The sequence below is a fragment of the Drosophila hydei genome, unplaced genomic scaffold (genome assembly GCF_003285905.1).
Source record: "Drosophila hydei strain 15085-1641.00,03,60 unplaced genomic scaffold, DhydRS2 tig00008139-arrow-pilon, whole genome shotgun sequence".
Taxonomy (NCBI): domain Eukaryota; kingdom Metazoa; phylum Arthropoda; class Insecta; order Diptera; family Drosophilidae; genus Drosophila; species Drosophila hydei.
In genome coordinates, this window is record NW_022045847.1 from 70,666 (window position 1) to 84,255 (window position 13,590).

At 36.5% G+C, this 13,590-nt stretch overlaps 2 protein-coding genes and 1 non-coding gene across 4 annotated transcripts; 1 reads left to right on the forward strand and 2 right to left on the reverse strand.

Annotated features, from left to right (window-relative positions):
• Window positions 1–318: 318 nt before the first annotated feature.
• Window positions 319–5,191, reverse strand: LOC111598521 (sodium-independent sulfate anion transporter). 2 transcript variants are annotated; one of them, XM_023313804.2, is made up of 6 exons: window positions 4,795–5,191; window positions 3,922–4,085; window positions 2,784–3,034; window positions 1,955–2,726; window positions 1,585–1,887; window positions 319–818 (listed from the first exon to the last, which is right to left on the reverse strand). In XM_023313804.2, the coding sequence occupies exons 2-6, from the start codon at window positions 4,064–4,066 to the stop codon at window positions 319–321; spliced, it is 1,971 nt and encodes a 656-aa protein (XP_023169572.2). In that variant the 5' UTR covers window positions 4,067–4,085; window positions 4,795–5,191. The 2 variants fall into 2 exon arrangements, with proteins under 2 accessions (XP_023169572.2, XP_023169571.2); XM_023313803.2 differs by lacking the exon at window positions 4,795–5,191 and adding an exon at window positions 4,331–4,446.
• Window positions 5,192–5,561: 370 nt separating this feature from the next.
• Window positions 5,562–5,634, forward strand: Trnak-cuu. Its single transcript has one exon. It is a non-coding gene; the product is annotated as a tRNA-Lys (tRNA).
• Window positions 5,635–6,394: 760 nt separating this feature from the next.
• LOC111598569 lies at window positions 6,395–10,465 on the reverse strand. Its single transcript, XM_023313870.2, has 4 exons — window positions 9,948–10,465; window positions 8,483–8,629; window positions 6,828–7,004; window positions 6,395–6,764 (listed from the first exon to the last, which is right to left on the reverse strand). The coding sequence occupies exons 1-4, from the start codon at window positions 10,090–10,092 to the stop codon at window positions 6,667–6,669; spliced, it is 567 nt and encodes a 188-aa protein (XP_023169638.2). The 5' UTR covers window positions 10,093–10,465; the 3' UTR covers window positions 6,395–6,666.
• Window positions 10,466–13,590: the final 3,125 nt, after the last annotated feature.

The following is a 13,590-nucleotide window of genomic DNA, read 5'->3' on the forward strand; positions in this document are numbered from 1 at the left end:
CCTATATATTTTTATTAATATGTAATGAATTGCAGGATATTGTGATTTTAATTCTTGCTTATATATATATAGGTATATAGGTAATATTAAAGGAAAATCGGATAGCTCTATAATATATTTTTCATAATAAGACATAGGCGTCTGTAGCGAAGTATAATTTTCACTTATCTTTTTAATAATAATAAATAATTTTATATTATAAATTGCTTTTTGACTGTTATGACTATTGAAATAAATTCACTTTCAATATATTTTTGTAATAACAAAACTAATCAAATTACACATTAAATACTTAAGCATATATTTTTAGTTGTAATATCATGCAAACTCTGATTTTTGTGAATAGTGTCGTTCCCTTAGCAAATTTTCCAGCTGATGTTCCTGATAGTAGACCACAAGCTGAGCTGCTGAAGCTTGCTTGAACAATTCATAGATAGTTGGCTTCAGATTGTAGAAGAATAGTAACTGTTGTCGCTGGTGGAAGTCGTTGATTAGAGAACCTACGACAGTTGCCGTTGTAAAGTCAGCGCTATAGACATGCGAGGCATCGACGACGACGGGCACATTCTGGCGCATGGAGTGTTTGTTAACCCAGTTTCTTACATATTCCACCGAAGGAAAGATTAAGCAGCGATCGGGTGTAATCATCAAATATTCGATGCCTGATTCGGTTAACAAGAGTTCGAAACTTAGCTTCGGTCGAGCCACATTGTACAATATAAAAATAACATTGACTCCAATTCCGATAAGAATTCCACACTCCAAAGGCATCACCAAACAAGCAACGAAGGTTCCAACACCAGGCACCAGATCAGTTTCTGAATGAGAAAAAAGCCATAGTTATTATAAATACATATATTGAAATTAAAAAAAAATGAGGAAATAAAAATTAATAGTCAGATACCTGAACCCCGCACAAAGATGCTTCACTTTCTGCGGAGGTTGTGTTAGGGTATGTAAGAACATAGACGTATATAAACATATTATTTTAAGCAACTTCTAGTCTTGGCCAGTAATATATTTATATGCAACGCCTCCTCCTATTACAATACCATTATATCCTTAATTCCTAATTTCAATGTGTTTGCTCAGAATATAAAAATACATAAAATGCTGCATAGAGAGAAGAGGAAAAACGAGCTGCTGGGGAAATACAAAAAAATTTTAAATACTGATTTCGAATCGCAAGTGTTCAAGCAAATTTTTTAGATGCGACATAATTAAAGAACATTTAAATTTATCACATCACTTGCGCAACAGCAGTAATTAACTTGTGGCACTACCTAATTATCGCCTCATTTGGCGAGAGAATTTCATACATTAAGGTTTCACTAAGACTAATGGAAAGCTTTACTGCAGAATAGCAAAAGGTTGTTAAGTTAAGGAATGCCAAGCTGCAAACACTTGAAAGATCTGTATCCCTAGTGATAAGCTAAGATCTGTGAAATAAATCAGAGATCCCTCGGAAATAAGCTAATGAACTTTTAAATGTTATACTTAGTTAACTTCTTCTTCCTTGTCTTCTTCTTTCTGGGTCTTAAACCAATTAGCATATAAACTCGTATACTTCATTAGTTTACTTACTTTTAGCACGCCAGATGGGCTTTAAGACCTTGATTTCGATCATAAAGACAACGGCGGAAATTATAATTGCAGCCAGTGTGGCCTTAGGAATAAAGTAGAAGTAGGGCGTTAGGAACAGCAGGGCGACAATGACTAATGTCCCTGAATAAACGTTGCTAAGTGGAGTGCGTACTCCACTGGCATTGTTGACAGCTCCCCGACTCAAGGCGCCGGTTCCTGGGAAGCCTTGCATGAAGGAATTCAGAATATTGGCTGTGCCGATAGCAATAAGCTCCTGTGAGGCGTCTGTAGGCTGGCCAAAGGCTGAAAATAATTGAAGTAATTTGACTTGGTATTTGTATTTGACTTGGACTGTTGACAAGGGACTCACCGAACGCCTTTGCAATCGCAATACTCTCCATGAGGGAGATCAAAGGAATCACTATTAGACCGGATCCAATGCTGTGCACCATATCAAAGAAGTCCTGTGGCTCGCCGTCAGTGGTCTCGTTCGCACTTAGGGATGTGGGTGGCCACTGAACACTGGGCAGGCCCGGGGGTATCTCGCCTACTATGCAAAAAGGCGTGCCATGCTGCTCGCTGTGCAGCAGATAACCCATGATGCAGCAGACGATGACCAGGATTGCATTGCGTGCCGTGCCCACAATCCAAAAAAGTTTGTTAGCAACACGTTGACAACGCGAGTGCTGCTCATCCAGTTCGGGTCCAATGCGGTAGGAGGACAGCATGCGTAACATTAACAGAACTACAATGCACGTGATTCCGAGAAGTGTATCTGTGGGACGCGAGTCTTGTATGTTCAGGAATACCTGCTTCCAGAGCTCCACAAAGGTATTGCCATTGGCTTTGATGCCCAGCACATTCTGAATTTGCGAGGAGAGAATAATCAACGAAACAGCTGAGGTAAAGCCTGAGGCAACCGGTCCAGAAACAAAGTCAATGAGAAAGCCCAACCCAAGAAGACCCATTGCCAATTCAAGAACACCGCACATAAGACAGAGCAATACGGATATCTGCCATGAGCCCTGCGCCACCTGGAACGTTAGCAGCGCAATGATTGCTGAAGGACCTAGCGGCACGTCCTTGCAACTGCCCAGAAAGATATACACAAAACATCCAGCAAAACTAGAGTACAATCCATACTGAAAAGAGCCAGAATTGTAAATTTAAGTCAGTTTGGGGCTCAGCTCCGCTCTTACCGCAACCGGAAGACCCGCAATGCCCGCATAAGCTAGCGCCTGCGGAATGACTGTTAGCCCAACGCTTATGCCGGCCACCAGATCACAAATAGCATCCTCGCTCGTATACATTGGAAGCCAGCGTAGGATGGGCAGACGCTTGTGAAGCGTCCTCTTATTGAACAGTTTCCTCCTGCAATTCGCGAAACAGCTTCTCGACCTGTCCAGAATGCTCCGATCTGCCCCAGGCACCTTTCTGCCATCTTTTGTCACTAAAACAAAGAATGTGACTGAGAAGCAAATTGGAATGGGTCTTCCATCTGATTAGATATCCGTCTCTAACATATATAAATGCTCGCATGATTATTTTAGAATAATAAAACGCTCTGCGGCGTTGACTATAATTCAGAAGAGCACGTACTAAGCGATCGCAACTTTAGTGAGTTGATTTACGTACTGTTATTATTGTACAGCAATTACTATTGTTCTTTATGGCCTTTTTTAACATGCACACGTTTCATTGTCAAGGGTAAATTGGGTGTATCTTTTGAGAACATCAGAAACTATTCTGACTTTACAGCGCATACCCATTTTACTGCGCTCTTATACGTAGCTATACAAAATATGAATATTACCACACATTACCTAGTATAACTGAAACGGACTTCCCACCTTACTCAATCATAAGGGATAAGACAAGCTATAGAACGCCCGATTCAGTATTTCACTAATTATAGACTAGTTAAGGGAGATAATTCTCAGACCTCTCAAATTAATAGTTTATCCAATTAGGTAGACATCGAATGCGAAGTGCGAGATATATTGGGTCGTTTCCTAATAACAACAACTCAACTAATACTTACTCCACATTCATTACTCAAATAAAAGCCTCTTTTTGGAGCAGTTTTTGACAAATTTCAATTTTATGGCGTCATTTTTTCGTTAAGCAAACAAAAGAGAATATAGTACTTCCTATAGCACTGCTTCTTGAGCTGGTTAGTCCTAGTCTTAGGCTTCATTTTAGAAGCAGTTATTTATTTTTAAGCTATTAATGATACAAAAATATATATTTTGACCGTTTCTAGTATAGATATTAGCACTCTCAGATATATATATATTGTGATAAACTGAGTTGAAAATAAATAAGTTTAGAACTTACGTACAAGCTCCTTGGACTCCGGAAATGCTCCCCCCAAGCTGCAGGCGCTGGCATTTTGCTCGGGAAGATTTAAGTTAATGGAGATGGTGGAGGACTTGAAGGCATCATTTAGATATACGTGATTCATAGCTGGATTAAACTTCATTTTAAAGAAATCAATAATACTAGAAAAGAAAGATAATTGTTTGATTTTTTTAGTCATTTCAATTAAGGGAACAGGAATTTCCTACTCCTAAAAAGCTTTAGCCAAAATTGAACATATATTTTATATGTTTAATATATTAATATATTTTACTAATATCAATAATGAAAGACAAAACTAATTATGACCCATGTAAAAATTCCATACCATATGGGTATCAACAAACTAAGATTAAACAGATTCCCAAACTGAGTCTATTAGTCTTACCGTCGGCCTATAGCATCGTTTGATTGGTAGCATTTGACAGATGTTTGCAGAAAGGTAGAATATTTTGATTTTTTTTTTTAAATCGTAAGTGAACCTACTTTTGACGTATGACAAAATATATATGAAATATATGATGTCTAAACTCCTTTGACGTTTTCCGTGAACAAATAGATATTCTCTTATATAGTTCTCGAGACCGAACCAGAACAGACTCTCCGATATAGCTACATCGACTCAACTCAGCTCGACCACCATAAGTATACAAATGCTGCAATTTTTTTTTTTTTAATATTTGTTAATGCTTAACGCGCTTTAGCCCAATGGCGGGCTATAAAATATACACTTTATATATTTTACTTATATGATTTTACTGTAACTTTCCATCTGACATATGATCTCATGAACCAAAAATGTTAGCCCTATTGTTGCTTTGTGCATAGACGACAAATATTTCACCAACTTACCTAGATTTTCAGTTTAGTTACAATTAACTCAGCCTCTATTGAAAATAAATATTTTGTTGTGCTCGCACCGGCAAGTCGACTTATAACATTTTTGTTTTTATACTTGTTTATTTAAAAAGCAAAAGGTATTTGAAAAAGGTTTATTGTTTATTTAATTGCCCATAATTGCGTATATTTGGCTTGGGCGATCGCCTCATTTGCATGCCAGGCAGACTTGGAGTCCAAAACTTTTACCGATACACAAATTTTGTATTTTATTTTCATTAATTTATGTACACTTTGTCATTATTGCAGATCACTGAAACTTACACAATACTTAAAATAAAAACAAAACTCAGTTTTAAAAGCAAACATAGTCAGATTTTACTCGAGCGGCCTAAGCCCACGAATTGAAGCGTTAAATATAAGACTGGGCGAGCGTAAGCAATTGTTTGCTTGCAACCAATAAAGCTTCAGAGCTTTTATTATATGCCAACAATGCCAACTGAAAGCTTTTGGGTTTGAGGAAATGTCACTGAACATAAAGTCGTACTACACTCAATTGCGGAATTGGAAGTGCGTGTGCTTTTTCTCTCACACTCTAAAGTTTAGAAGGCAAGAGAGCGGTTGAAATCGAATGTTGTTGGCATTGTGACTACACAAATTAATATGTGAGCCTCAAAGTACCAAATCATTTTATTTATAAATGCATTATTTATTATCTTGTACAGTGTCCAAAGCCCCACAGACTGGGTTGATCAACAACTTTTGACACACTTTCACCAACTGCCCGGCTAGCTCAGTCGGTAGAGCATGAGACTCTTAATCTCAGGGTCGTGGGTTCGAGCCCCACGTTGGGCGAAAGCAACTTTTTTACTTTTTCATTATTTTATTATTTTTTATTTATTTTAAAATCAATGTGAAGTCATTAAATTAAAGAGTCCGGACTAAGAAAAATATATTATATTCAAGCATGTCGATGAATTAAAAATGATTTACCTTTTACCCTTACCTGGACTGGGCGGATTTCGAATCATATCACATCAGATAAAAATATTCAATGAATGTAATGAATTTGTAAAAGTATTTAGATGACTTTATACGACGATAAAATGAAACAATATCCATTTGTTTTAAACTTTTATTTAATAAAATTTTACTGCTACGGAAAAAACGGGTTTCAATGGGTAAGGTTCTTAATTGTAACGTACAAAATTCACTTGGATGCAACTATATCATATTTAAAGCAAAAGGTCAAGATTGAAAATCATTTTGTTTTAAGTGTGAGCTACATATTAAAACTCATCCATGTGCATACATATAAACGTCTTTCACATCGGGATTGCTTCATAGTAAATTGTGAGATGTTTTTACCCAGAATTACAGAATATATTTCCATTTAATTTGTAAGATATATATGCTACTATTTCATAGACATGTGCTAATGTTTGCTACATATTAAATTGAATTAAATTGCAGTTAGGCAACACTCGCTAGTTAATATATCAAGTACAGACTAGTGTTCGGTTATGGAATTTATAAAAACCACTTTAAGATAATAATATATAATATAATATATAAACATATATACGTATATATATATATTAATTATGTATAACGCGACTTGTGTGAGAAGCGAATAAAATTGACGGTGGTACTTATGAAACTTACATAATATAACGACATTCGGGCTAATGAGGGCCAAAACGTGGACATTTACTATTTGTATAGCCAATTGCAGAGCTGACTGAGTTTTTAGAGAGATCATTATTGGAGCATTAAAATTGTCAAACTTTGATTTTTGATTTATTGAGGCACATTTGATGGATATTAACGTAAATATTGCATTGGGTTTGGGTTTCCATTGCCATTGCCATTGCTTTAAGAAGCCTTCTAGAAATGCTTCCTCATGCTCATGTGAGCGGAGAAGAAAAACGGCGACAGCAAGGAGCAGATCGATATCAAAAGGCTCACAACATATTGTTGGTTTGCTGAAATTTCGATAGCAAAAAATTATTCATTTTCGTAATTTTTATAGATTTAGTTGAACTCACCACCACTGCAAATGTCGTGCAAAATATCCTCCACGTAGCCGTTGTCATTATCGCAGAGGCACAGCTTGGTTTTACTCGACATGAACTTGGATACGCCAATAGTGCGGTTATTATTCTCGAATTGGCAAACCATGCCGTCTTCACACTCATGATTGCTGTGGCATCGATGTCGCAGACCTGCAAGACAAGCAAAGAATTATCATCGAAGAATTCGATAGAAACTTGGACTTACGAGACTAGTCCTAGAACTATAGGTAATTTAGCAAAGTCACAACAAAAACTGTCTAGGCTCTCAACTGCAGCCTTTGTCATTTAATGGGCAAGCTTAATTACCCCATTGATGTAAAACAAATCTGAACTTGTGCCATACCCCCAATCGATCTTCAAACGCCGATCATCCTATATAATTTTATACCTTTTTCTAACAAGAATAAATCTTTCAGCATTTTAGCTCTAATCAACCTTAGGTTTTATAATCGTCAATCACCTTGTCACGCTGAATACTTTTGGGACCAACCTCTAGGATATGCATATAGACAATATATAATTGTAAGATCAAAATCTATTCGTGCTTAGAATTTTTCATGTATGTATTGTTTATGATCTTATTTTGTATAAAAACTATTTATATATATAAAGCGTTCACACTTCCTTTGAATCTTATTTCATGATGCTAACTATAATTTATTGTAGCATAAATATGCATAAATATGTCCTTCTGGCATCAAAACTCCTGCATTTAAGAACATTCGAAATTTTGTAAGATTGCTATAATTTTAGCAACAGCCATGGCGAGTCTAAAATGTCCCCATTCGGATTGTAAACATCTATATGTACATAAATATATGTATATAATGTGTATGTAGAGTATTTTCTGGGCAGTGCATGTCACAAATTGGCACTGCAGCGATTTTATGCCTTGGCTGTTACAAGTCACGACATTCTTAAATAAATTTGACATTACACTACCATAAGGAGAATCGCGTCTCTCGTTGCTTTTAACATCGGAATAGGAAATGCTACAAAGGCTGCAGCAAGCCATAAATTTATTCTTGTCTACGAATTACCTATCCTCCAGCCCTATTGTTAGGTATTTCTAGAAATCTATATCTGGAATGGGACTATGAAACAAACAATTAACTGAAGCATCTCCCTCTCACTCTCTTTTTTTTTCCCTCCCCTTTCTCTGTCCAGAGGGAAAGACAGATCTCACACACACTGTCCAGAGAGAGGTACAGATCTATCTCTCTCTCTCTCTCGCTATATTAACTGGATGAGGATTTAAGTATTAATATATATGTTCATTAGCTAAATATGAGTCTTAAGACAAACCAGTTAGAGCATAGGAAGAATCCGACGGAAATCTGTGAAAGGAAATGCGAAATCTTGGCGAGTTAACAGGACCCTCGTGAGAGGCTTTGAGAATGATGTACATAGCACATATATGATGGTGCTTTGTTTAATTCTCATTTACAGCCGCTTGACACTTGAGTCGCTGGCAAACAAAGCAGATAGCTGCCAAGAAGGTGGACCTTTGAATTATGAATGTAATATGCACGTCTCCCAATTAGGTACGTACTGGCTAAGGCATTCTATTTGTAGGCGCCTCCTTATTCACACGCTGCACCCACCCCTCTACTCGCGCGACCACCTACCTTTGAGTACATCTAGGCAGAGTCCGGCCGAGGGCGGCGAATCGTCTCCGCAGAGGCAACGCATCTTGAAGTCGCTGGGATCCTTCACACAGCTGGTGCGTTCTGTTGTCGAGCAGTCATCGTTGGTGTTACACTCGCGACCTTTGACTGAAAAGCAAACAAAGAAATTAGCAGCAAATTAATTAATACAAGCAGCACACATATACTAACTATGCTATAAGTATTTAATATAATTGGCTAAGCTACGTCCGGTAGTCGCTCCCCACCCACCATTTGCCTCGCGCTACGATGATTTGCTTTGCTATTAGCGTTGTTGTCATTGCACTTGACTGACTTGTTTGATCAATTTCTGATTTATGCTGGGGCCTAAGGCTGGGAAAACGATGGCTTAGTTATTTGTACTTAGCTATGAGACATGCCAGACACATGGCATGTCATTAGGTCCCTCCACCTACGGACACGGGCGGAGTCAATTGGGGACTTGAAGTCGGAGCAACGCTTATTTTTCGGTATTAGGAAAGCATTTAACCTTTTTATCATACATTTGTATTTGTCAATAGCGAGATTATATATCAGCCGTGATTTATGGACAAGAAAACTCTAATTATATAGTTGAAAGTTCTTGGAGTATTGCCATTGAAAGGCAAGCAATTGTCGCAGTTCTCTTTGCATGTTATATGATTTTATTTGAGTGCCTGAACATGGACTTCGAATACCGAATAGCTCTAAGGATAACGTTGTCCACGGAAACTGTCTCGTGGTGTCCGCAATTTACAATTCATTTTCGGCATTCGCTGTCCACATGTCCGTATCTACAATTTGATTGTATCTATATTCTTATTTATGGTTCGTTATTTCGTACCCACTCAAAAAGAGGGTATTAGGGCTTATTGCAAGAATTATTAAACCTCTTTAAATCACATAACATTCCACAAGTGCAAATATTATCTAGCTTCCCTGAAGACATTACGCAGATCCTCTATAAGTTCTGTTCTGTTTTTTTATTTAAGACTTTATTTGAAAAAAATAAATATTAAAGTGGATCGGATGAGGTCAAATAAAATGTTCTCTAAAGTAATACAAATTTTGAAAACTAATAAAAAACTAATGAAAATATAAAAAAAATTAAATTAGAAGAATAAATAATTAATGAAAGTACCAAAAAATTGTATTAGAGGAATTCAAGCACTCGTCGAGTCTCTACAGCTTTGCCCAGGCGTCTGCCTGTGTCTCCCTTATATATAACTAGATACAATAAGCATCAACTTAATGTGCTAGTAGATATAGTAGTCATGGGATATATTTAGGTATAACTTTGTAAGAAATGCTAGAAGTCAACTCTCTCTCTCAGCATTGCCACAACAAACAGTCGAAATATCTTACGTACATTAAAATTAAATTAGTTTTAAGGGTAAGCGCACTCTTTTTTTTTTTTGGCTCACCTTCGGATACTTCTAGTACTTACTTATGGGACCTTGCGTGGGCGGCGGTTGATTATTGGTCTTGCCGAATGTAGTCAAAGCCGTGGAGCTGACGCCGAAGAGTATAATGAAGACGCCAAAGAGCATAGTCAGGCTGCCGCACTGCGTGAAGCGCTTCAAGGGCTGCATCTTAGCTCGCTCTCAACAACAATATTAGGGCGCCAAAAGTCGACTGTATTATAATCTTATTATCTCGCGCACTTTTATATATTTGCGAAGAACTTAAGCGCTGTTCACACGAAAAATCAGTTGATTTGCGTTAAAGCTATATTCAGTGTTCGGTTTATAGTTCTCACTAGCAATACAACACTTTGTATGCAGCTCTTTAATTTTTATTTTTCTTTTTTTTTTTTTTTGGTTATTATCTGGCTTGGCAGAGCCAACGAAATAACGAACCAGTCGCCTGCGCGTTCCAAATTCAAGTGATGAATTTGCTGGGGTACATGTAGCTTAAGTTTTCCACGGCTCTACGGCTCAACGGCTCTACGGCTCGACTGTTACTTACTTCTCGCTCACGCCAGTCCACAGGCCTACCCCCGTCCACTCTGCAGGACCGCCGAAATTTGGTAGGTCTAAAAACGAAGCTTGCATACTCTCACATAGCTTGGATGAGCGCATGTTTCTATATGTTTTTTGACAATATAAATCTTATATATTTGAGACATATATATATATATAATTATATATATATAATATTCAATTCTAAATAAACCGGTTGAAGTTAACGTATATGTCTATATATATATGGAATATTTATTTTTATTATTTTATTTATATATATTAAAATAAATACAAATTTTAAGTTTTTAATTCATGTATTTATGCTTTATTCTTATTATTTAAGACTGATATATTTAAATTATTTAGTTTCATTTAATAATTTCAGGTGAAAATTTCGAGCTATGTATTTTATTTTCAACTAGTCTCAGTTAATAATTTAAATTTAAATTAAATTTTAATTTAAGCCTTGAGTTTGCCTTGAGTGCGTGAAGTGAAGGCTGTTTTTTTTTTTACCTTTCAAGGGAATGATGCAAAAATCTTAGGCGTCTTTTGAACTTTGCTAACAAATTTGAATTTGAATTTGAATTTGAATTTGGATGTGTTATTGTAGAATTGTGTAAATACACACACACACACAGGCAGCTATGAATATGGATATGTATGTGTGCACAGGCCAAGCTGAAACGCACTTCGTGCTAGTAGCGCTAACGAAGATGGATTTAGTTGTTGTTGTTTAGTGTTACCTTCGTGCGATTTTTATTGTTGCTGCGTTAAAGTCGCGACGGCCTCGTCTCGACCTCGTCGCCGTCGTCCTGCCGCAACTCTCTCTGTGTGTATTATTATAATGGCGGAGTCATTAGAGCCATTGCATAGCCTAGTTTTGGAGCCGACGTCTAATACGTGCACAGCTCACACACAACAATAAAGGGTGGCATTAGCACGCACAACAACTACAATGCCAGCAGGAGAAGCAAGTTTTGCTAAAACAACAGCAAATACTTTTTTATGCCATTATTCTGTTTTCGTTTATTTTTTTTTTTTTTTTTTGGTTTACCTTTCAGGATTGTGCAGGTCTTTGGTCTCTAATTACATTTCACTTGCACCGCCAGCACATGCTGAGTGGGCGCTTGTTGCTTTTGCAGTTAAACTCTCTGGAAAGGTTAGTTGCCACGCCCACACGGCACGCCCACAACGCTGAAATCACCAATTTTACCAATCAGCATTTGCATATCGGAAAATTTCGCAAACGGGCAAAAAAGACCTTGTGGAAGACTCTCCTACATCGCATATGGCGCTTCAATATAGTTACATCTATGCATGTGTATTTGAGCTCCATCTAATCCTCTCGGGGTATCGAATTTGTCAACCTGCTGCCCCTTATCAGCACGATAATCTTGTTATAAACGATTGTTTTGATTGCTCTGACAGCAAACCCATTTGCCCTCGAGTAAACGTGGAGCGTTTAAAACCTTTTTGTTCTTTTTTTTCACTCAAGCAAACGAAATTAATTTTACACGCTAACTAAATATAATGAACGAAATGTTATATATTTGCATATTAATTATTCTCAATTTTTGGGCCGTGGTTCGTTGGACGCGCCCTTAAAAGGAATTTTCTTACTCCAGTTGATTCAGATTTTTCCATATAAAAAGAACTTTTCGTCGAATTTAATATGTGTATGAAACTCAAACGTTTACGTTTTTTGCTATATATATTTTGTATAAATATATTTATAATAAAAGTAAGGAAACTAACTTTAATTGCAGGAGATCTAATAATTCTGTTTTCAAACAAATGTCGTTTATTTTTAGCTATTCTATCTGAAAGCTGATCTTTCAATAATATTTAGGGCATGAGCCCATTGAAAGTGTGAAATTAAGATTATATGGATCTATCTTAATGAGGAACTGAGTAGAAATAGCACCATCCATCTCAAAGACATCTGACCACTACGATCTCGTGAATTACAAATCTTAGGGCATTGGAATTTAGATTATTATTCGCAATTCAGTTTCCTTAACATTGATAAAAATCGATATTGGCTAACTTTTGAAACCTAACTTGAATTCTAGTTTAGCCACGCATATCAAATTGATTTATATAGGTTCTCATTATAAATACGTTAACATTAGATATTTTCTAATATTTTCAAGCATATTAATTAATTTGTATATCAGGAGTGTACCGCTTTGCTCTGAAATAAGTCTTTTATACATATAATTTATATAATAATTTATCATAATATATAATATTTTTTTAATATCGCATTATTAAATAACTCTATAATTTTTATAAAAAAAAAACAAAAATATTTTGTATCGAAATTTAATTTTTAAGATATTTTTACTCTGCATAAATCGCTGTCTTAACTTAATTTGAGTACCTCTTTATGGGAACAATGGTAAAATCTATTATATAAAATAACTCATGTGAGCACAAAGACATTGCATATATTTTGAGCTTCAAATGAATCTCGAATCTCCACACTTAAACGTTGGCAAAACTAAATCTAATATATAATATATATACGAATATAGGTATATATAATATATTGCATGACATACCTAATTAAGGAGCTGAAAACTATTTATTTATATAAAAGTATAGAAGCAAGTACACAGAGACTTCTTGACATTATTGATAAATGTTCTGGCGCAAATCCATGGGAAATTATATAGAAAAATCACGAAACGTGGCTAAACGCAAAGAGCGACCGCCACGAGAGTGGAAATCAACTAAAAATTGAGGCGCTGCAGTAACACGTGGAGCGCTGGTCAGTAATTAAAGAACCATTTCTTTGTCCACAATCTGGCTGCCATGTTATTCTTAACTGATGATTAATTAGTGCGACATAGCCAGCAAATGCAAAATGGCCAACAGAGCGAGTGTATAATTTCCTCACGAAATCTGTAGAGCTAGCAATGAGCATGCCTAGAGGTCATCATATTTACGCTATGAAACCAAAACCCAACCTGGGCCCATTAACTCTTGAGTGAACGCCAATTTGGGGTACTTTAATTTCATATTATCGTCAAGTCTAATTGCAACTAGACCTAGAAATCTCACTCTCTCTCTTTCCCTCGCGCCCTCTCTCTCTCTCCCTCTCTCTCGCTCTGTGGGTATTTG

Bases quoted from the DNA above. Each gene is read 5' to 3' on its own strand.
- LOC111598521 (XM_023313804.2), bottom strand. From the start codon at position 4,066: ATGAAGTTTAATCCAGCTATGAATCACGTATATCTAAATGATGCCTTC. The intron at 3,035-3,921 runs GTAAGTTCTAAA...TCTTTGTTTTAG, and splicing joins GGAGTCCAAGGAGCTTGTAC to TGACAAAAGATGGCAGAAAG. The intron at 819-1,584 runs GTAAGTAAACTA...TTTCTCATTCAG, and splicing joins GCCCATCTGGCGTGCTAAAA to AAACTGATCTGGTGCCTGGT.
- LOC111598569 (XM_023313870.2), bottom strand. From the start codon at position 10,092: ATGCAGCCCTTGAAGCGCTTCACGCAGTGCGGCAGCCTGACTATGCTC. The intron at 7,005-8,482 runs GTAGGTGGTCGC...CTTGTCTTGCAG, and splicing joins CTGCCTAGATGTACTCAAAG to GTCTGCGACATCGATGCCAC. The intron at 6,765-6,827 runs GTGAGTTCAACT...TCGAAATTTCAG, and splicing joins GCACGACATTTGCAGTGGTG to CAAACCAACAATATGTTGTG.